General features: G+C 40.3%; 2 protein-coding genes across 3 annotated transcripts in view; one reads left to right on the top strand and one right to left on the bottom strand.

The window, feature by feature from the left end:
* Positions 1-12,584, bottom strand: part of PTCD3 (pentatricopeptide repeat domain 3) — a 37,020-nt gene extending 24,436 nt beyond the window's left edge. For both annotated transcript variants that reach the window (XM_008585091.1, XM_008585092.1), the window contains exons 1-4: positions 12,462-12,584; positions 10,571-10,623; positions 10,432-10,468; positions 6,496-6,541 (exon numbers count right to left, since the gene is read on the bottom strand). In XM_008585091.1, coding sequence (XP_008583313.1) covers positions 6,496-6,541; positions 10,432-10,468; positions 10,571-10,623; positions 12,462-12,565 — 240 coding nt within the window. In that variant the 5' untranslated portion in view covers positions 12,566-12,584. The remainder of the gene's footprint in view (positions 1-6,495; positions 6,542-10,431; positions 10,469-10,570; positions 10,624-12,461) is intronic.
* A 452-nt stretch (positions 12,585-13,036) lies between these two features.
* Positions 13,037-23,989, top strand: part of POLR1A (polymerase (RNA) I polypeptide A, 194kDa) — a 73,621-nt gene continuing 62,668 nt past the window's right edge. Inside the window, exons 1-4 of the mRNA XM_008585098.1 lie at positions 13,037-13,113; positions 19,457-19,661; positions 20,521-20,670; positions 23,069-23,176. Of these exons, the coding sequence (XP_008583320.1) occupies positions 13,037-13,113; positions 19,457-19,661; positions 20,521-20,670; positions 23,069-23,176 (540 nt within the window). The remainder of the gene's footprint in view (positions 13,114-19,456; positions 19,662-20,520; positions 20,671-23,068; positions 23,177-23,989) is intronic.

Below are 23,989 nucleotides of genomic sequence, written 5' to 3'. Positions count from 1 at the left end.
TGATGATTTCCATTCCTCTGGGTATATTCCAAGCAGTGGGATAGCTGGGTCATATGGTAGACCAATCTGCAATTGTTTGAGGAAGGTCCATACCATTTTCCATTGAGGCTGCACCATTTTAAAGTCCCACCAACAGTGTATGAGAGGCTCCTTTTTCTCTGCAACCTCGCCAGCATTTACAATGCACAGTCTTTTGGATATTAGCCATCCTAACTGGGGTGAGATGGTATCTCAGTGTGGTTTTAACTTGCGTTTCCCAAATGCTGAGTGATGTTGAGCATTTTTTCATATGTCTGTTGGCCATTCGTATATCTTCCTTTGAGAAATGTCTATTTAGCTCCTTTGCCCATTTTTTAATTCGGTTACTTCTTTTTTCTGTTGTAAAGTTGTTTTGGTTCCTTGTATATTCTGGATATTCTTGTATATTCAAAGGGTATTAATCCTTTGTCAGATGCGTATTTTGCAAATATTTTTTCCCACTCTCTTAGCTGTCTTTTAACTCTCTTATTTTGCTGTGCAGAAGCTTTTTAGCTTGATATAATCCCATTTGTTTATTTTTCCTTTGGTTGCCCATGCTTTTGGCGTCATATTCATGAACTCTGTGCCCAGTCTCACTTCCTGGAGTGTTTCTCCTATCTTTTCTTTAAGGGGTTTTATTGTTTCAGGATGTATATTTAATTCTTTAATCCATTTTGAGTTGATTTTGGTATATGGTGAGAGGTAAGGGTCTAGTTTCATTCTCCTGCATATTCATATCCAGTTATCCAGTACCATTTGCTGAAGAGACAGTCTCTTCCCCAGTGTATAGGCTTGGTGCCTTTGTCAAAGATTAGATGACTGTACGTGTGTGGGTTGATTACTGGATTCTCTATTCTATTCCATTGATCAGTGTGTCTGTTTTTATGCGAGTACCATGCTGTTTTGGTTATCATAGCTTTGTAGTATACTTTAAAGTCAGGTAATGCTATGCCTTCAGCTATATTTATTTTGCTCAGAATTGCTTTGGCTATGTGTGGTCTTTTGTTATTCCATATAAATGTCTGGATAGTTTTTTCCATTTCTGAGAAAAACATAATTGGAACTTTGATAGAGATTGTATTGAATTTCTATATCACTTTGGGCAGTATGGACATTTTCACAATGTTGATTCTTCCAATCCAAGAGCATGAGATAACTTTCCATCTTCTTGTGCCCTCTTTAATTTCTCTCAACAGTGGTTTGTAGTTCTCATTATAGAGGTTTTTCACATCCTTGGTTAACTCTATTCCTAAGTATTTTATTTTTTTGGTGGCTATTGTAAATGGACTAGCTTTCCTGATTTCTCTTTCCACACATTCACTATTGGAGAACAGAAATGCTACTGATTTTTATTTGTTGATTTTGTATCCAGCAACTTGGCTGGAATCATTTATCAACTTCAAGAGTTTTTTTGTAGAGGCTTTAGGCTGTTCGATATATAGGATCATGTCATCTGCAAACAGGGACAGTCTGACTTCATCTTTTCCAATCTGGATGCCCTTTATTTCTTTCTCTTCTCTGATTGCTCTGGCTAGTACTTCCAACACTATGTTGAATAGGAGTGGTGAGAGTGGGCATCCTTGTCTAGTTCCTGTTCTTAAGGGGAAAGCTTTCAGCTTTTCCCCATTCAGGATGATATTGGCAGTAGGTTTATCACATATGGCTTTAATTATGTTGAGATACTTTCCATCTATACCTAACTTGTAGAGAGTCTTTACCATGAATGAGTGTTGAATTTTGACAAATGCTTTTTCAGCATCTACAGAAATGATCATATGGTCCTTGTGTTTGATTTTATTGATATGGTGTATCACAGTTATTGATTTGCATATACTGAACCAATCTTGCATCCCTGGGATGAATTCCACTTGATCATGGGGTATAATTTTGCATATGTGTTGCTCTATTCTGTTAGCCAGTATTTTTTTGAGAATTTTTGCACCTATATTCATCAAGGATATTGGCCTGTAGTTTTCTTTTTTTGTTGTATCTTTCTCTGGTTTTGGTATCACAGTGATGTTTGCTTCATAGAATGAGTTTGGAAGAATTGCCTTTGTTTCAATCTTTTGCAACAGTTTGTAGAGAACTGGTGTCAATTCCTCTTTGAATGTTTGGTAGAATTCTGCTGTGAATCATCTGATCCTGGGCTTTTCTTTGTTGGGAGCTTTCTGGTAACAGCTTCAATCTCTTTTATGGTTATTGGCCTGTTCAGATTTTCTACATCATCTTGGCTTGGTTTTGGTAGTCTGTGTGTGTCCAGAAATTTACATTTTCTCCAGATTTTCAAATTTGTTGGCATATACTTTTTATAGTAGTCACTACTGCTTTTTTTGTATTTCAGAGGTATCAGTTATAATATCACTTTTTTCATTTCTAATTTTTCTTACCTGGGTTTTCTCTTCTTTTCCTAGTTAGGTGTGCTAATGGTTTGTCAATTTTATTTATCTTTTCCAAAAACCAACTTTTTGATTCATTGATCTTTTGTATCATTTTTTGGGTTTCTATTTCATTAAGTTCTGCTCTGATCTTAATTATTTCTTTCCATCTGCTAACTTTGGGTTTGGATTGTTCTTGTTTTTCTAGTTCTTTAAGGTGAAGTGTTAGGTTGTTTACTTGCCATCTTTCCATTCTTCTGAAGTATGCATTTAATGCGATAAATTTCCCCCTTGGTACTGCTTTTGCTGTATCCCACAGGTTCTGGTATGAAGTATCATTGTTTTCATTAGTTTCAATAAATTTTTTGATTTCCTGTTTGATTTCTTCTTGGACCATATGTCATTAAATAGAATGCTGTTTAATTTCCATGTGTTTGTATAGTTTCCAGAATTTCGTTTGTTATTGATTTCTAATTTTAATCCATTGTGATCTGAAAAAATACATGGTATAATTCCAATTTTTTTGAATTTGCTGAGACTTGATTTGTGACCTAATATGATCTATCCTGGAGAATGATGCATGTGCCGATGAGAAGAATGAATATTCTAAGGTTGTTGGATGGAATGTTCTGTAGGTATCTGCCAAGTCCAATTGGTCTAGAGTGTTGTTTAGATCTTGTGTTTCCCTGCTGATTCTTTGCCTAGATGATCTGTCCAGTATTGATAGTGGGGTGTTCAAGTCCCCTGTTATTATGGTATTAGTGTCTACTCCTTCTTTAGGTCTAATAGAGTTTGCTTTATAAATCTGGCTGCTCCGACACGGGGTGCATATATATTTATGATATGTCTTGATGGATAAATCCTTTTATCATTATGTAGTGACCCTCTTTATCTTTTTTTACAGTTTTTAGTTTAAAGTCTATTTTATCATATATAAGAATAGCTACTCCAGCTCACTTTTCAGTTTTATTTCCATGGTATCTTTTTCCATCCTTTCACTCTTAGTCTATGTGTGTCTTTATAGGTGAGGTGAGTCTCTTGAAGGCAGCATACAGTTGGGTCCACGTTTTTAATGCAGTCAGTCAGTCTGTGTCTTTTGAGTGAGTAATTTAAGCCTTTTACATTAAGAGTTGTTAGTGAAAATTGTTGATTTACCCCTAGCATTTTATTTTCGTTTGGATGTCTTAAGTGTCTTTTCCTCCTTTCTTTTTGATTTACTGTTTGTCTTCTGTATTTGTTGGTTTCTTGGGTGGTAGATAAACTTTTTTTTTTCTCTTCATTGTTAGCATTTTTACTTTACTAGTGGGTTTTGATTTTTCTTGAGCTTTTATGGCAGTGGTAGTTATTTTTCAGGTACCAAACACAGTACTCCCATGACAATTTCTTGTAAGGGTGGTCATGTGGTAGTGAACTCCCACAGTTTTTGTTTGTCTGAGAAATATACTATTTGCCCTTCATTTCAGAAGGATAGGCTTGCGGGGTAAAGTATTCTTGGCTGGCAATCTCTGTCTTTTAGTATTTTGAATATATCATCCCATTCCTTTCTGGCTTTTAGGGTTTGTGATGAAAAGTCTGATGTTAGTCTGATTGGGGCTCCCTTATAGGTGACTTGACGCTTCTCTCTTGCAGCTTTTAACATTCTCTCTTTGTCTTTGAGTTTTGCCAATTTGACTATAACATGTCTTGGAGAAGACCTTTTTGGGTTGAATATGCTTGGGGATCTTTGAGCTTCCTGAATCTGAAGATTTGTGTCTTTTCTATACCTAGAAAGTTTTCTGCCACTATTTTGTTGAATATGTTTTCAATGCAATCTCATTTTTCCTCCCCTTCTGGAATATCCATGACTTGGATATTTGAACGCTTAAGGTTCTCTCTTAGATTTTCTTCAACACTTTTAATTCTTTTTGTCTGCCTGTGTTATTTCAAACAGCCCATCTTCAAGGTCAGAAGTTCTCTCTTCTGCTTCTGCAAGCCTGCTGGTTAAAACTCTCTGTTGTGTTTTTTATTTCACTGAATGAATTCTTCAGCTCAGCAAAGATTTCCTTGTAGATTTCTTCTTTCAGGTCCAGTATACTTTTCCTCATTTCATCTTATTGTTTAGATGAGTTTTCTTGTATCTCATTTAGTTTCCTTAGAATTATCGCTTGAAATTCCTTGTCAGACATTTCAAGGGCTTCTTGTTCTATAGGATCTAGAGCTTGAGAGTTATTACCCTTTGGTGGTGTACTTTCTTGATTTTTCATATTTTTGGTATCTTTCCTTTGGTGTTTAGTCATTGTGGCAAGGGACTGCATGGTCCACTGGTTTGACACTATTGTCTGGCTAGGATCCTGCGGAACTGCCAATTTGGCACGGCTGCCTCAGTGCCTGTGGGTGGAAGGTGCAGGCCTCTGTGGTCAGCGCCCACTTGCCCAGGCTGAGGGGGCGGGAGGGGTCCAGCGGCAGTGATGCCTACCTGCTCAGTTGCACTGGTGCCTCGGGGTGTGTGGTTGCCACAGGTCTTGGGCCTCTCTGGGCGGAGTCACCTCTCCAGTCAGTACGCACTCGCCCATGGGGGTGGGGTCCTGCACCATGTCTTAATTCTATATCCAGCACGGTGTGTGGTAAGCATCATAACAGTACAATATATGGTTGCCAAAAGAATGAATGACTATCTCTTGGATTTTAAGGGCCAACACCCATATTTCTACAACTTCTCTGACTTGAAGGAGGTGCTGGGCCATTCTTATTGAAATACTGAGAACAATCTCAGAGGCCCATTTCTGTGGTTTACATTTCAGGTGACTATGGATAAGTGAGCTGCTGAAAATCTCAATGATTTTCAAGTGGAGAGGTATAATACTTAAAAACCTTTCTCAGAAATTGGTAGAGTGTATCACTGCACATTTGGCCCTACACCCCACAAGTTTAACATCTACAACAGAAGAACGTTTCTGTGTATTTGTGGTAACCAACTCAAGGAAAGTCAGTATCCACACAGATATTGTGGCAAGAGAAATGATTTAATTATTTTAGACTTTCGCCCCATAGTTGAAGTTGTTAGTAGTTTCCAGCTAATGAAAAATACACAGGAAAAAATAAGGAAGTTCCATTTCTGATCAATTTGCCAAAGTTTCAGACTATCCACCACACTACAAACTCTATACTTGAGTTGTCAACAGAACAAATTATTGACAAATGAAACCAACAAGATAGTAGCAGCAATAATAAAATAACTCTCATGTACTGAGCATTTCCTTTGTGCCAGACACTGTCCTATACTCTTTAATGTATACTTAACTCATTTAATTCTCACCACAACCTTGAGGTTTGGTGATATAATTAATCCCCATTTTATAGATCAGGAAACAGGAGCGTCAAGAGATAAAGTAACTTCCTAAGTTCACAAAACTAGTGGCTTGGCTATTAAACAAAACACTGGGCTCCAGAACACACATTCTTTTTTGATTTATTTTAGTAAAGATGATCATAGATAATGAACCCACATTCTTTTTTTTTTTTTCCTTTTTGTCTTTTTTCGTGACCGGCAACAGATCACAACCCTCAGTGTCGCGCCCGTACCGGACTGGGACCGGCAACAGAATCGCAACCCTCGGTGTCACACCCGCACCTCTCTCAGCCAGTGAGCGGCCGGTCTGTATGTGGGATCCGAACCCTCGGCGGGAGCGCCGCCGCGCTCCCAAGCGGCGCATTGTAGCAGTGCACCACCGGGCCGGCCCTCACACATTCTTAATCTCTGCATTATTGCATGGCAGGTACATTATTTCTCAAAGTTGGTATATAGATCACCTGCTATAGTTACCACTCCCAAACCATTCCCCAGGAATATGCATTTCAAGAAGCTCTTCTGTCACTATAGATCACTGGTATGGTATAAAAACAATGCATCTGGAGACAAAAGACATGGAACTAAGTTAAGGTTTTAGCATTCCAAACAGTTTTGGTCCAGTGATGTAGTTTCCTCATTTGTCAAATGAAGGGATTGGATTAGATAACTTAAAAAAAACTTTCCTGGTACACAACAGTTTAATTCTGAATAATGAAGAGGTATGAACATTAAATGTCTTATTAACCAAGTTAAAAACCTAAAAATCCTACTTACCCTGTTTACTGTGGAAGCAAGTGCTTGAAGAACGGCTACTTTATCCCTAGAATAAGAGTCACAAGTTAACCTTCATCAGGGCTCTTCATAAAGTGAACAAGCAATTCTACTCTCACAGTGCTCTGGCCGATACTGAAGTTCAGGTCTTACCTAGAGCCGATTCTTATCTTTCAAGATCACTAGAGAATAACAAGCTTAAAAATAAGAAAACTGCCTAGTTCTTTTGCCTGAAGTTGCTTAATACATATTTCTCTCTTTGCTTCGCTCGCCTCCTCCAACCTAGTCCCTAATACCATCACCCAAGGCTAGTGATTTCCAACCTTACCTCATAAAATTACCTTGCTTATTACTTCCTCCTATGCACTTTTCTATGCATTTTTATTGCAGCTTTCTGGACTACTCTTGCCCTTACTATCTAAACTGGTGGCTCTTAATTCAGCTATTTATGAGAATAAATCATAGGCTCCACTCTGGACCTACTGCATCAGAACCTCCAAGATCCACAGAAGACTGTCACATGCATCTTCACTGGATTCCAAGATGGTTCTGATGCATCCTCCTGGTTTAGAACCTCTCAACCATATATAACTTTATGATATGAATTGCAGACCAGCTGTCCACTGTGCCTTTGGGTAAAGACCTTCACTAAACTACTGGAAAAGGTTTCACTGGAATAAATGACAAATGAGATAATTCAGTTTCAAATGTTATTTTTGCTCCCACGTTAGATTTAATGTGTTGCATTTCCAAAAGGGAATTATAGTGAATTTAATCAACCAAAAGTATTTCTCTAAAGTTTAACATAACATTCATAACAATGTAAGTCATCTGAGAAAGACAAAAGACACAGGACATTTTAGATTACATCAAAACGGAGAATTCCCTGGTGTATACATACATCCATTGGATTCTCTATCCAGTTTTTAAAGTCACATTTGCGTTATTTCAGCAAGAATGACAGACACATTCTCTTATCTCTCAGCATTCCCTAACTAAATTGTACATTAGCATGTTTAAGTCTTTACCAAGTTAGCACATCTTCCTAACTGTTAAACAAATGCCAGTGAAGAAATTATGACATTGGGATTACTCGCCAGCTCTCTTTTTAAAAAGGGTTATTTTAAAAAAGAATTGCAATGACTATATTATCTTTAAAAAATAAACTAGAACGTTATAGGTAAAGCTAAAGTGTCTGGTGTCATTCTGTAACCCCACCCTACCATAAGCTGGGTATAGATAGTATTTCCAGAGCTTTTTAAGGTATTTTCACACACACACCTCCATAAGAAATATATACTGTCATTTTGCATGTGTTTACGCAAGCTTGATTTTACTATCCATATTATTACACATATAAATTCTATAAATGTTATATTGTATAACCAATTTTTATTATCTATTCACTTATTGATGGGCAGTTAGGTGGTTACAACTTGTTACTATTCCCAAGTTAGAAGACATTCTCGTCCATGTCTCTTTGGGTACATATGCAAGCATTCCTCCAAGGCTAAGTGGTAAGGTATGCACATTTAAAACTGTGATTCTGCCAAGTTTCCCTCCAAAGAGTTGTTACAATTTTACCGCCCCATCAACAAATGTATTGGAGCACATCTTTCTCCATATTCTCCCCTTGCCAATCTGGTGAGTTTTAATTTGTATTTTCTTATGAGCCCAGTTACCTATGCATTGATCATAACTGGGCTCCCTGCCCTCCCTAACATAACACTTGATTCAGATTAACTTGTTCAAAACACTACCTTTATTTATTCATGTCATATTCACATATGAAAACTCACAATAACTCCTTAAAATTTATTGAAGTCTTCCATGGCACCTGTCTGACCTGGGAAATTACAGCCTTAAAAGATGCTTCATCTCTAAAATAAGGCAACAGGAACTTTACAACAGTAGTACTTATGGCTTTTTCTAGTTCTAAAAGCATAGATTCCTGAGCCTGGAAATGCTTTTTCTGTGAAAGGACAGACAGTAAATATTTTAGATTTTATGGGTCTCAGGGTTCTGCACAAGCTACTCAGCTCGGCCAGTGTAGTATAAAAACAGCCAGACAATATGTAAACAAATTAGCAAGGGTGCGCCCTAAAAAATTTAATTGACACAAATTTGAATTTCATATCATTTTCATGTGTCATCTTGTCTTCTTTTGGTTTTTCTGAACTATGTAAAAATTCTAAAACCATTCTTAGCTCATGGGCCATACAAAAATAGGCCTTGGTTTGCTGACCAATGCTCTGTAGCAACTACCTTATTTGCTGACCAGTGCTCTGTATCAACTACTTTATTTCCCCTCTTCTAACGGTGTATTTTCCACAGGCATGCCTGGACTCCTAACCACTAGATGTACCATGATCATGCCCCATTCTGCCTTATTTTCTCTGTATCTATAGGTCTCATAATCTAGAGTTCACAAGAACTACCTAAGGGAAAATCCATTTTAAATGAAATTCTCCCATTTTAAGGTACTGCTAAATTTCTACATTTTCAACAAAAAACCACCTTGATTAGTGTAATACAACCACTCTTCATTATATCATATTGTGTGTGCCCTCTAGCCATGTGTACAAAGTTATGTACAAATACAAGGTATAAAATATGCATGTGACTAACTAGATCACAGCGCTCTCTCCAAATGCTGCCTCTTTTGTATTCCCTGTAGTACCTTCTTCAGAAGAGGAGGTACAATGAGTTGGTAAGTACTTTGGATCTGAATGCCATCACGGAAATGCCTGACTCATGTATACCTACATTTTTACTCTCATCATGGTTCTCATTCTTAGACCAAGAAAGAAAAAAATGAACCTGAATTTATCTATATAACGAAATACTATGTAGCCATTAAAAATTAATAGGAGAGTATAAAGAGTACATCTAACAATTCAATTCCAAACTAAACGTATATATATATGGTTTACATAAAAAATAATTTAGGCTATACCCCCAAACTTTAAAATAACTGCTATCATCTATAAAATCTGACTATATGAAAGGCACTGTTCAAATGCTCATTTAATCCTTTGAGGTAGATACCATCATTATCCACATTTTACAATGACACAGACAGATTAGGCAACTTGCCTCTAAGTAGTGTGATTCAGTAATTTTGTTTCCTTTTTACATGTTAGATTTATCCACCCCCTTTTTGGCAAAAATCATTAATTACTTTCATAATTTAAGAAAGCCTTTTTTAATGTTCTTAAATGAACCTGAGTCTTTAGTCATACTCAGAATTATAAGACTTGGGTTCTTGAGGGACCTTTAAACGGATTCAGTAATACCATGTTATAACAACTACTTTTGTGGAGTTTTATTTTTTGTAGAACGCAGTATTCCTAGGCGGTCTCCCAGGCAAGAACTAATCAGCACTGACCCTGCTTAGCTTACAAGATCAGATGAGATTGGTCACGTTCAGGGTGGCATGGCAAAGACTGTGAAGTTTTAGTTCTTACATATTCAACAAATGTTGAATAAATGAGATAAGGCAATCTGTTCAATGATTTATCCAATGAAAAGAAAAGCTAAATTATTGAAGTCTACATCATTTCTTTTATTTTACCTCATTAGAGACCATAAAAATAATAATTTTGTCTGATCTCCCAACCATGTGAGAGAAAGTCCATAAAAAAAAGAAATTATTCTAATGATGATGCTCATGATTAGCCACTGTTATATAAATATTAACCCACAAGCAGTCCAGATCTTTTAACTCTTCTTCCAAATCTCATTCCTGGGTTCACTCGCTACTCTCCACTTTCTTCCTTTCTGTCCTTTAAACTCCTCAATTTCCTTCCCTCAGATGTTCCCTATTGGAGAATGCTCTCCCACTGCTCTTCAGGTTACTGACTCCTTACCTAACTCCTATGTTTCGCTCAGAATAAGCACTCAACCACTTGCTGAATGAACACTGATAAGAATACTCACCAAGTTTTCTTTCTTGGAATGACTATTTCTTCAATCCCTTAATGTGAAAAATAAAACAAATCAGTTTCCAGATATTACAACTACAAAGGAATACAATGTGTTGGTTTAAAAACAATAGTTTTTTTAAAAAAATATATACCTGTTTTATCAGTTCCGTTGACCTTTGGAAGGGTTGTACTTCCAGAATAAAATCTGTAAAAACAAACAAACAAACAAAAAACCTAAAGCTAATACTCATTAATGAAGTTCCCAGCTCACCTCCACCTATGGCATTTTGAGCCCAAATTTTCCTATTACCATAGATCAACTGACTGGATAAATCATGTCAATGCACACTGAGAGGACATAGCCTGAGCAGCATGTTCAAAACGTTTAAAGAATGGATACAAGATATGGGCACAAGATGGTCAAAATTTTTTGAAGCAGGCAATCTCATTACATAAAATCAGAGGAAATATCTCTTGAACAATCTGAGCAGAGGGTTTGAAACACAAGGGACTTTCAACTTTGGGGACCTAAAACACTTTGAGGTTAAAAGAAACAATTTAGTGAGCTCCTGCTTTTATATGGATAGTGCCCTGACAGTAAAGGCCTACACCTCACTTACTACTTTTTTACACAAAATATAGAATCACCGGTCCATGACTAAGTTTTAAAATGTCCTGATCACACTAAAAATATGGTCAACACACCACGCAGTTAATGTGCACGATTAATACTATCTTATGTACTCGCTTCCTACATGCATCATTATCATTAAGAAAACTCAAGATGTGACTACATAAAAAAATACTTCCTCCACTGGTATCTAGTCTCAAGCATCATTTAAGACAAGAATATCTGTCTCTGCTAAATAAGTTTCAGAAAGAGATTAACTCAAATCATGTTATTTGTTTCTCATGACATTAGGACAGATCACCGTTGTCTTGAGGATGAAGGCTGAGGGAGAGATACTGCTGTTAGGCAAAGAAAATGGGTAGAAAAATGTCAATATTGGGCACCAAAAGGTAAAAGGATGGGACTGAATGGCAGCATAAAAGCTTCTGTAATACCAGGTGAAGGGTTTTCTGTTTTCTTGAGGAAAAATGAGGGGAAGTACATGTAAAAAATATACTGTAAGATACACCTCACTTACTGCTCATGATTTCTTCAGATGGTTATCAGTACTCCAGTCTACAGATGAGAAAATGTGTCTACTACCATCCTTCTAAAGAAAGGGCGAACACTGACTCTAAAATTCATTTTTCCCCAAGTTTTCACTGCACCTTATTGACCCTTGACCCTCTTATTTCTACAATGCCACTGTTTGTACCGGGTGAAAAAAATTACAAAACTAGGTGAAACATCTTCCAAACAGTACCCATCACAGATCCAAAGAGCGTGGTTCTCTTAGACTTTTATGAAAACTTGATAATTTCTTTGGCCAAAAGTCCACACAAAGTCCTGCACAAAGAAGTGATCATACAGGGCCAGCCCGTGGCTCACTTGGGAGAGTGCGGTGCTGATAACACCAAGGCCACGGGTTCGGATCCTATATAGGGATAGCTGGTTCGCTCACTTTGGAGAGCGTGGTGCTGACAACACCAAGTCAAGGGTTAAGATACCCTTACCAGTCATCTTTAAAAAAAAAAGAAAAAAATGGAGTGATTACACACTGCCTTTATTTGGGAAATCTTATGCGTTCTTCCGTTTCTCCCGATAGGGTTAAAGTAAGGGTGGATACTTTATTTTTTAAATTTAGGTGGCGTTGCTAATAGCCACATTCACAGAAATACAAACTTCACAAAAGCAGGATCCTAGTTTTCTGGTCAATTTTAACTCTAAAGTATTGCAAACAACCAATAAATAGGTCCCTAATGAATAAATGCGTTTCGAGGCAGTGGCTTCTCGTGCCGGGGATTCGGCGCAAGCGGCCGGTACAGCGCGCATGCGCAACCCACTCCATTGTCCCTAGTTCCACGATTCCCTGGAAAACACAGCACTAAGTTGATTCCATGGTCTTTCCCGTGGATCTCCAAAACTTCTCTTACCTGCAACTGGGTGCCCGTTCACACGAACTTGCCCGCCGAACCGTCAGAGGCAGGCAAAGCCCGCTGCGGACTCTCAACCAGCAAAGGGACATTGCCCCCGCCATCTTTGACTTCTTCGCAGAGCATGCTGGGAAAGCATGCCCACGACCTTCAGAGTCACCGAGGGAGGCGGGGCAAGGTGGGCGGGGAACAGTCTAGCTATTGGCTGAAGAGGAAAATGATGAAAGCAGCCATGAAATGGGAGGTTGAATGCTCATGGTTGGAAAGATTTCGTCAGGGAAGCTAAAGGCTCAGTACACCTCATTTTCCTCTAAGAAGTTTTCTTAGACCATTCTTTTTATGTCTTATATACCTTTGATTGTTTTCAAAGTAAAACGGTGAGTGAGAGTTGTGAAACTATTTTCCTCTCCCCCCATAGCAGAAGTGATCTCTCCCACATGAGTATGCCTACTTCCGTTTCCTGCGCGCACGCGCAGTATGAATCACATGGTGGCTGCTGGCCTGAGGCTGAGTTAAGTCAGCCGTGGAGACTGGAACATCTCTCTGGGTATTGGAACTGAAAATTGATCTGGAGGATGTTGGGCTCCAAGAACATGCCCTGGCGGCGGCTGCAGGGCATTTCCTTCGGGATGTATTCAGCTGAAGAGCTCAAGTAAGGAGTTGGTGGGAAGCATGCCGAGCCTGGTTCTTGAGGTCGGCGCCATAAACTAATGTTCCCAGAAGGTCTTGCGTCCAGTCTGTCGTCTAAGTTCATGGTTGTCAAGCGCGTGTCCTGCTGGGATCCGTAGTTCTAGGAACGTCCCTGGTCCGGCGTGCACTTCTAGAACCCGGTGGGGCTGTGGGAAAGAGTTTGCGTTGGGCCGGTGGGGGAGGGTGTCCTAGATTGTAGCATTATCACCTGCCCGTCTCCTCATTAATTAACAGACGTTTGTGGGATTACTGTAATGTCCCTGACGTGGTTAATTAAGCACGTAATTAGTTTTCTCTGTTTTGTAAAATGATTATCCTTGAAGTCTCAGTTTAGGCGATAAGTTCTGTTTGCCAGGACCCCGCTATATTCTCCGCTTAGTTACTAAATCTCATTAGTCCTCATTTTGATCACGATAGCACTTGACAATCTTGGCTACATCCTCTTGAAACTTCCCTCTCTTCCAGGACCTTATTTTTTCAGGTTATTCTATTTCTGTGACGAATACTTTTTCCTTTCTACCTTCTTCTATCAATCTATCAACGCACAAATATTTATTGAGCATTCACTATTTGCCAGGAACTAAGCTAGGCGTGAATGACACCTTGGTGAACAAGGTCCGTTCCCTTTTAGTCCTTAAATGTTGGTGCATCTCTAAGTTCTATTATGATCATGTTTATTTTCTTGTCCTAAATGTTGTCCCTGGACAATCTCCCCACTTTCATGTCTGATACGCTCAAATTTAAATCTCCACCCCAAATTTCTTTTCCTGATTTTCACACTCTTATTCAGCTGTTTTCTGGACATCTTTACTTGAATTTCACACAGAAATTTTAAACTTATACATCAAAAACTCAACATGCACACCACCATCCCCCATAGGGAGAGGAAACTTGCCCCTCCAAAATGGTGTACTTAGTCTAGTGCAAAATGGTCACTAGAAACCAGGAAATAATTCTAGACCTCTCTCTCCTGATATCTTATTTATTTATTTATCTATTTATTATTGTTATTATTATTTTTTTTTTTGTCCTTTTTGTAAACGGTAAGGGGATCGCAACCCTTGCACTGGCCATCCCTATATAGGATCCGAACCCGCGAGTGCGCCACGTGGCCGGCCCGATATCTCTTTTATTTATTTGGCTCTTACTGTGTGTCACCTACATATCTATTTGTCCTGTACTCTTTTTCTCATCCCTATTGCCACTGCCTTAGATTAAGCCTTTATCTGATGTTTTAATTGTCTTTTCCTTCTACCTTTCTCCCTTACATCTGTCCAGTCCATCCTCCATACCGCTGTCAAAATTATTCTTCTAAAGTTTAAATGTGATACTGTCACCCTTTAAACCCTCTATATTCTCTCAGGTAAATGATACTTTCTTAGCAGTGCCTACAAAGTCTCCCATGACAAGGCCAATGCTGGTTGTAGCTATAACATCATCATCTAACCCTACCAAACCACTTGCACATGTCAGAAACTGCTGTCATGTTTCAACATCTGGGCCTTTCTTCAAGCTATTTCCTCTTTGTGCAGTGTCCTTTTGTGCCAGACGGTCCTCCTTCTGTCCCCTGCCCAACACACACACCTGGAGGCTCAATTCAATATCCCTCTGAGGTCCTTATACACCTAGTACAGTTGTCTGTTATGGTGCCTTAGTTGCTTTTTTGTGCTTGTTTATATTTGTCTCCCACCATTAGCATTAAGCATCCTGTATATCTCATTCCTTTCTTTATCCTCAATCCTGCTTGAATAAATGGACTAATAAGCTCCTGAGCTACAGCTGTGGTATCATTGGTAACAGTGTGCTAGCCCAGAAATTTCAATTATATCATCACAAGCCATAGGTAGATACAGTTTTGTCCAAAAGCAAAAATGTTTTAGGTTGCATACATTTTTAGCAAGATAACTGCAGTTTTCAAATAGGGAACAACATAAGCAAATTTATACCCATCTGTAATATTGTACACCTATTTGAGTCTAGAGTTGAGCAATTTCAGTAATTATGCTATCTTTTATTGTGTGAGGCTCTAGTGGCTTCCCATCTCTCTTGGAGTAAAACCAAGTCTTTAAAAGGGCCTGGAAGGGTCATTCTGGCCCTTGCTACCTATCTGACCTCACCTCTATTCCAGCTACCCTGGCCTTCTTGCAGTTCCCAGTTTACCACAGGCACACACCCACCTCAGGACCTTTGCACTCCCTGTAAAGGGAGGCTCATAAGCATAGGGATTCTTGTCTGTTTCCTCAGCACCTAAAACTATATCTGGCACATAGTAAGCACTCAATAGATATTTAATGAGTGTGTGAATAGATGAATGGGTAAGCTATCTTCAGCACTTGGTGCTTTCAGTCCTTGATGCAACCATCTATGGTGGTGTCTCTAGTCACAGGAAAGGAAATTTAGGCCCAGAGAATAAAATGTCTCTCTAGGAAGTGTCAAAGGTCATCATCAAATCCAGTCTGTTGGTCTCCAACTCTGTACTCTCCAAGGGAATCCTTACTGGTTTCCCCCGCCTCTGTCCCACTCCTGTAATGGTGAGAGGGACTTTCTCCTCTACTCCAGCAAAGAGAGAGGAACTTTGTTTCAGGTGCTATATTTATGTACATTTTCTTCTGATCATCCTAATAGAGCTGCTGCAAGTATTCGAATTGTAAGTGAGAAAAAAGTTAAGTAGTTATCAAAGGTCACAATGGAATGAAAAGGCAACCCATAGACTAGGAGATAATATTTGTAAATCATATCTGATAAGAGATTAATATCCAGAATATATAAAGAACTCCTACAACTTAACAACAAAAAAACCCTGATTTAAAAATGGGCAAAGGACTTGAATAGACATTTCTTCAAGAAAGATATACAAATAGCCAAGAAGCACATGAAAAGATGCTCAGCATCACTAATTTTAGGAAAATGTAAATTAAAACCACACTGAGATACCACCTCAAACCCCTTAGGACAGTTGCTATTAAAAAAAAACCCACCAGAAAATAACAAGTGTTGATGAGTATGTGGAGAAAGTGGAACCCTTGTATGCTGATCTAGCCGTTTTGATTCTGGGGTTTATGCCCAAAGAATTGAAAATAGGGTTTCAAAGAGATATTTGTACACCTATGCTCATAGCAGCATTATTCATAGTAGCCAGAAAGTGAAAGCCACTCAAGTGTCTACCACCAAGAGTCGATAAACAAGATGTGGTATATACATGTGATGGAATATTATTCAGCCCTGAAAAAGAAGGGAATTCTGACACATCTTTTAATGTGGGTGAGATTTAAGGACATTATGCTCAGTGAAATAAGCCAGTCACAAAAGGACAGGTACTATATGATTCCACTTAAATAAGGCACGTATTCAGATTAATCGAAATAAAGTAAAAGGGTGTTTGCCAGGAGGTAGGCAGTAGAGGGGAATGGGGAGTTACTGTATAATGGGTAGTGTTTCAGTTTTGCAAGATGAAGAGTTCTGGAGGTGGATGGCGATGATGGCAGCACAATGTGAATGTACTTAATACCACTGAACTATACTCTTAAAAATGGCTAAGATGGTAAATTTTTTGTTACGTATATTTTATCACAATTTCAAAAACTAAGATTAAAAACAAAAACCTAAGTAGTTTGTTCAGTGTTACCCAATTCAAAGTTGCAGGTGTACTCCAGGTTTGTGGGAAGAGACCACAAATACAGCATCAGATTAGATTAAGTTTCTCATGAAATTAGTTTATTGGCAGCAAGGTGTTCACATATGGACAAGAGCCACAGCTATAGACCTGTCTCCGTTTAACCTTGGCCTTCAGAGTGACACTGGCCATGCAGCATAGGATCTTCCAGATCTGAACAGCATAGCTCTTGAAGGACCACCATCATTTTACACTCAATTCATAAATCACCATTTATGAAGAACTTAACACTATTATTGTGCTTAATTAAAGGGAATGTTTACATCAGTAGGGGGCTGTCCTCCCCAGCAAGGCCCCACCCTCAGGTTTCTTCTAGGGTTTGAGATTGGGATGGTTTCTTTGTCCTTATCTATTTTCTTTTTTTTTTTTTTGTCTTTTTGTCTTTTTCCGTGTCTGGCAACGGATCGCAACCCTCAGTGTTGCCCCCGTACCGGACCGGGGACCGGCAACGGGATTGCAACCCTCGACGCTGCTCCCGCGCCTCGCTCAGCCAGTGAGCGGGTTTTTTCCGTGTCCGGCAACGGATTGCAACCCTCAGTGTTGCCCCCGTACCGGGCCGGGGACCGGCAACGGGATTGCAACCCTCGACGCTGCTCCCGCGCCTCGCTCAGCCAGTGAGCGGGAACCGGTCTGTATGTGGGATCCGAACCCTTGGGTGGGAGCGCCGCCGCGCTTCCCAAGCGGCGCACTATCCAGTGCGCCACCGGGCCGGCCCCGTCCTTATCTATTTTCTAAAACAAAAAAAGTTTAAAAAGCAAAGTTGGCTTTCCGAGAGTAGTTAAGTGTCCTGTGGGAGTCCCCTTTAAATCAAACATAAAATGTGATGAAACCTTTTGTAAAACAGGTTATATTTCTCAGAGGTTTGAAAATTTGTGTTTATTTTCTTGAATTTACTATTGCTTCTGTACAGGGACTTTTGTGTCAGTCCCCTTCATTGGACTGTGAGGCTCTGGAGTTACGTCTGGTCAATATCCCACCTCCCCTGTGTTCTGAATCCATCACCTGCATTAAATCACCTAACTATTCTGAGCCTCAGTTCCCTCCTCTGAAAAATGCATGTAGTGATACCCATCTTACAGGGTTAAGACCAAGACCAAGACTAAATACAGGTTGAGCAACCTTAATCCGAAGTCTGAAATGCCCCCAGATTTGAAACTTTTTGAGCACTGCCATGACACTCAAAAGTCACGCTCAAAGGAAATGCTCATGGGAACATTTTGGATTTTGGATTTTCAAATTAGGGATTGCTCAAACAGTAAGTATATACAAATGTTCCAAAATCCAAAAAAGTCTGAAATCTGGAACACTTCTGGTCCCAAGCATTTTGGATAAGGGATGCTCGATCTGTCATGCTACTTATAAAGCACTCAGTGTGTAGTAGGTGCTTAAGTCCTTTTTGTAAACAGTCTTCCAGTGTACTCAGGGCAAGTTTTGCTCTACATCTGTTTTTTAAAGATGTTGCCACTTACTCATTTGGTATATGTTTATGGCATTACCATTGTGTGCTGGCTCTGCGCTAAGGGTTGGGATGCAGTGGTGAGCAAAGTAGACAGAGATCCTGCCCTCTGGAGCTGTCACTGTGTCTGAGGAAACACATTAAGTACAGATTGAGCATCCCTACTCTGAAATCTGAAATGCTTCAAAATCCAAAACTTTTTGAGTGCCAACATGACACTCAAAGGAAATGCTCCCTGGAACATTTTGGATTTCAGATTTTTGGGTTAGGGATGCTGATGCTCATTGATGTGTGTTCTGCAAATATTCCAAAATTTGAAACATTTATGGTCTCAAGCATTTTGTGTAAGGAATACTCAACCTGTTCTCACTTTTTAAAAAAATTTCCTTTATATGAAAGCAAAGAATAGGCAAAACTAATTTATGTTAATAAGTTTATAAAATAAGAAAAGCTAACTTTGTTAAGTATTGCCTGAGAAGAGGCATGAGGAAGCTATCTAGGGTATGGAAACACCACATCTTAGTCTGAGTGATGGTTATTCAGGTGGATTTATGTCAGTGAAATCTTAAAAAAAATTTTTTTATTAGCATATTCATTATTATAAATCATGCTTATTCTTTATGCCCCTTATCCAATCTCTCTCCAGTCCCCTTCCCTCTAATAACCATAGATTTGCTCTCTCCTTCTGATAGATTAACTGTTTCTCTGTTGATTTGTTGCCTAGTCAATCCGTCCAGTGCTGAGAGAGGCATGTTCAGGTGCCCCACTGTTATCGCAGAGCAGATGCTCTCTGGCGTGTGCTTTGTGGAGGGACACATCCTCTTCTTTTTGTTTTGTTCTCTGCTGGTGACTCTCCTTATGTCGATGAATTTGAGTGTCTGGTGGGCCACCCGCATGGTGACTGGGACTACTTCTATGGCGACTACCTGCTTTTGCACCAGCCGTGGCAATTGCGGTGGCTGTGGAGGGCTACCCACATGGAAATGGTGTTTTTGGTATGCTCTTTACCTGGTTGCCAGGAGGGTTTGGCTTTCCCCGGCTCCTGCCTTGGGACCCTGGCAGGGCCCTGCAGTAGCCTCAACCTATACTCACTTGACTACAGTTTTGTAAATGCCAAAAAGGAAACACAGAGGTTGGTAACCATAGTTTTTCTTTGGTCTTTTTATATCTTCTTAGGAAATTAAGTGTTAAATCCATTACAAACCCTCGGTACCTGGACAGCCTAGGGAACCCGTCAGCGAATGGCCTGTATGATTTAGCTTTGGGCCCTGCCGATTCCAAAGAGGTGTGCTCCACCTGCGTGCAGGACTTCAACAACTGCTCCGGGCACCTGGGCCACATTGAGCTCCCGCTCACGGTGTACAACCCTCTCCTCTTCGACGTATGTGCTGCCCTGGATGTGTGGGCCTTTGGGGCTGCTGGTGGGATTTGTGAGTGCTGACTCCCTCCCTACAAGAGGTGCCTGAGGAGGTTGAGCTCCTGACACTTTGCATTAAAGCATTCTTTAGAATCAGATTTAAAACCTTGAAGAACCAAAGACAATAACTTCAACTTATGCTGTAGCCTTAACTAAACGAATTTCAGTTTAATTCAAGTTGAGAAAATCTGCAGCTTGATTCTGTTCATGTTGTGGGGAGAGTTTCAATTCATCCCCTGTACCTTTTGTTTCAGGGGCTTTGTGCCCTTCAGACATCTAGGTGGCACCTCCCTGGTACAAGAGGGAACTTCAGTGTTCCCAAAGCCTCGCTGAGCCGTTCGGCTTTTGCCTGGTAGCAGGAGAAGCAAAACCCCAGAAAGCCCAACAGTAAGATTAGAGTGAAGCTACTGTCTAGAGTTCTACTTGTACATGTTCAACTGTTTATATCACTAACGTAGCCTCTAGGATTTTTTTTTTAAGGTACGTAGATGATGGTATGCATGGACGTGATTTTTGTCTGTTAATCGTATTAAAGAAAGAATTGTCTTAGAATACTTGGAATAAGATAAAGGTAGTTCCCTACCTCAGACTATATACCCAAAGTAAATTTCAAATTTTAATGGATTAAAATGAAAGCATAAAAGAAAATATTGAGGACTATTTATCTAGTTCTTCGGGTCAAAAAGGCCTTTCTAAGCATATGGGCTGAAGTGGAATTCTTAAAGGAGTAGACTGCGTGAAGACACAACTCGTGACTACACTGAAAATCACTGTGACTACTATGTCTCTTTCTAAATGCTATTTCTTTTTGTTCTCTCTTCAGAAACTCTACCTGCTGCTCCGGGGCTCTTGTTTAAACTGCCACTTGCTGACCTGTCCCCGGGCTGTGATTCACCTCTTGGTCTGCCAGCTGAGGGTTCTGGAAGTTGGGGCCCTACAAGCAACATACGAGCTCGAGCGAATTCTGAACAGGGTATGTGGATAGTGGCGGTCATGGAAGTCAGGAAAGCCACCGTGATGGGGAACAAGAGATGTGTCTGTGTTGTCCCTAATTGGCATCCTAGTAGTCACCAGAATGTTTGATCTTTATATCTTATAACTGAATAAATAGCTAGATGAAGAAGCATGAAGCTCTAAGAGTAATTGAAGAAATGTTCATGAAAACGACATGAAATACCATTTAACTGTTAGTGAGCATTTTTTCCTGGGATTTAGGATCTAGTCAGGGTTATGCATTGCTTTTGGTTGTTAAATCTCTTTGGTCTATTTTAATGTAGAACATTTTAGTGTAGAAAACATTTTTCGTGATATTGACTTTTTTTGAAAACTCAGGGCCAGTTATCTAATAGGATTTTTCACATTCTTGATTGTCAGAATATTTCCTCATTTGATTCACATTTTGGCAAGAATACAACCTACATGATAAAAGATACTTCACATTGCATCATTTTAGGAGGCACACGATGTCAGGTTGTTCCGGTATTGGTAATGCTAAGTTTAGTTACTTTTGATTTTTTTTTTAATTTCTTTTTTTTCCTTTTTGTCTTTTTTACTGACCGGTACGGGATCGCAACCCTCGGTGTCATGCCTGTACCGGGGACCAGCAACGGGATCGCAACCCTCGGTGTCATGCCTGTACCGGGGACCAGCAACGGGATCACAACCCTCGGTGTTGCGCCCGCACCGTGCTCAGCCAGTGAGCGGGAACCGGTCACCACATGGGATCTGAACCCTCTTTGGGAGCGCCACCGCGCTCCCAAGCAGCGCACTCTCCAGTGCGCCACCGGGCCGGCCCAAGTTTAGTTACTTTTGGATAAGGTGGTGATCACCAGATCTCTTTATTATAAAGATAACATTTTTCTTTTTTTTAAAAGATGACGGGTAAGGGCCCACCCAGTGGCGCACCGCTCACTGGCTGAGCGAGGGGTGGGCACGGCACCGAGGGTTGCGATCCCGTTGCCGGTCCCCGGTACAGGCACGACACCGAGGGTTGCAATCCTGTACCAGTCAGTAAAAAAGACAAAATGGAAAAAAAAAATAAAAAGATGACGGGTAAGGGGATCTTAACCCTTGACTTGGTGTTGTCAGCACCAAGCTCTCCCAAGTGAGCTAACCGGCCATCCCTATATAGGAATCTGAACCCGTAGCCTTGGTGTTTTCAGCACCACACTCTCCCGAGTGAGCCACGGGCCAGCCCTCTTTTCTTTTTTCTTTTTTTTTTTTGGCAGCTAACCAATATGGGTATCTAGCATTTTTCTTTTTGTATTTAGTATTTTAGGTTTTCTGGTACTATTATAAGTACCTTATTTAAAATTTTGTTTTGTCTTTGTTGGTATATCAAAATATTTTTTTGTATGAAGTATCTGGCAAATTGTCTCATCAATCTAATACTTTATCCATAGATACTTTTAGATTTTCAACACAGTCATTTCATCTGCAAATAATGGAAATTTTGTGCCTTCCCAATCCTTATACCTTTTGTTTCTTTTGCTTACCCTATTTTGGTGGCTAGGATCTATGTGTTGAAGTGATAACGGATGTCCTCGTCTTGTTTCTTGTTATACAGAGAAGGCTTTCCCCTTTCTCCTTCCCATCTCCTTTCCTGAATACTTCTGTCCTAAAGACATTAGGTGGGCAGAGAAAGGCGGGATTCCACACAGAGGTATGGCCCAGTGTGGGGTGTCTGAGCCCCAGCATGGCGAGGAAAGCGTCCCAGCACTGGGACTCCACCTGAGCAGAGTGGGTTCCCAGCTTGTTGTGTTTGGTCGGGGGAGGGGAGATTGATGGTATTCTGTTAGATTACTATCCTTGCACTAGCTTTAGGCTTTTATTTCTGTCTTCTATACCATTTGAAGGCTTTGAAATGAAAAGTTCAAAATTGCTGATTGGAAAATGTGCCCAAGGCCAGTGCTGCCATGTCACAGCACTCCAGGAAGCATGGTGGATGACTGTGTTGGTGTCTTTCCCAGGAGCACATGAGGACACTGTATGATGCCTGCATCAGTGCAGATGAGGCTGCAGCTCTTTGACCTTGCTAGATTCCTATTTCTCCTTCACTTTGGTGTGGTTACTCCTCACTGTCCGTCAGCCCTTCAGAGCATTAAGATTTTTAAAGTATTTTATCCTGTCTGGCAGTCTTGATTTGGTCTGAATAATCTAACCCACTGTTATTAAAAGGAGGATATTCTCTTGCTTAATTTTTTTGAACAGCAATATTGCCTCAACTTTTTGAAAATGCAACATAGTGGCCATGGTTTGTTCTTCTCCCCTCAAACTCATCCCTTTTGCCCTCGAAGCAGCTGACCAAGTGTGCTGCTCTTCAGAAGCATGCTTACTTTACTGCCGTAACGGGTTTCCTCTTTGTTTTTCAGTTTCTGGAAGAAAACGCTGATGCTTCTGCCTTCGAAATTCAAGAAGAGTTAGAAAAGTACACAACCAAAATTGTGCAGAACAACCTCCTGGGGTCCCAGGGCGCATATGTGAGTGACCGCTATCTTTTCCCATTAACACTGTTTTTAGCGCAATTATCACAGTTCCCACTGCACTGTCATTTGCATGTACTTTCAGCTTCCCAAGCTAGACCTGGCTTTGAACCGCAGCAGCTTTGCCTCTTACAAGGCCTGTGACCTCTCAAATTACATAACTGTCCCTGAGTGTCCATTTCTTCATCTTGAATGCCTGCCTTCAGGACTGATGAGAGGATTAGGCAAAATTAGGTGGTTTAGGTATAGCAGTAAGGATCCACGTTGAGAGTGGCATCCATGCCCTTTTCCTCTTTCTCTCTCCAGTGCTTTCTCTCAAAACCACTGTTACCTCATCCTCCCCTCCATAGCACCCGTGTAAGTATTCATTTGTTCAGTGAATGAATGAATGGGGTGGATAATCAGCCTACGATCCTAATCTTGAAATCTGATTCATGCACATCCACCTTTTGCACCAGAGATTCTGATTTAATTTGTCTAGGGTAGGGCCCAAGTGGAGGTTACAGGGGATTCTAGTGGTTCCTCTTTGCAGCCAGGCTTAGAACCACTCATGTTGCCTGACTCAGATGTGCCTTCCTCAAAACCCTGAGGTCCATCTGAGGGAGGGAATGGCGAGGGTACACCTGCTGTGTCCAGAGAGGTTTATTTAAAAAGTTAGTCACTGGGCCGGCCTGGTGGTACACTGGAGAGTGCACCGCTTGGGATTGCGGCGGCACTCCCACCGAAGGTTCGGATCCCATGTGGAGACTGGTTCCCACTCACTGGCTAAGCGCGGTGCGGGTGCAACACTGAGGGTTGCGATCCCGTTGC

Source organism: Galeopterus variegatus, unplaced genomic scaffold (genome assembly GCF_000696425.1).
Source record: "Galeopterus variegatus unplaced genomic scaffold, G_variegatus-3.0.2 Scaffold3452, whole genome shotgun sequence".
Lineage (NCBI taxonomy): Eukaryota > Metazoa > Chordata > Mammalia > Dermoptera > Cynocephalidae > Galeopterus > Galeopterus variegatus.
The sequence above is the reverse complement of the archived record's forward strand: the minus strand, read 5'-3'. Positions and strand labels throughout refer to the sequence as shown.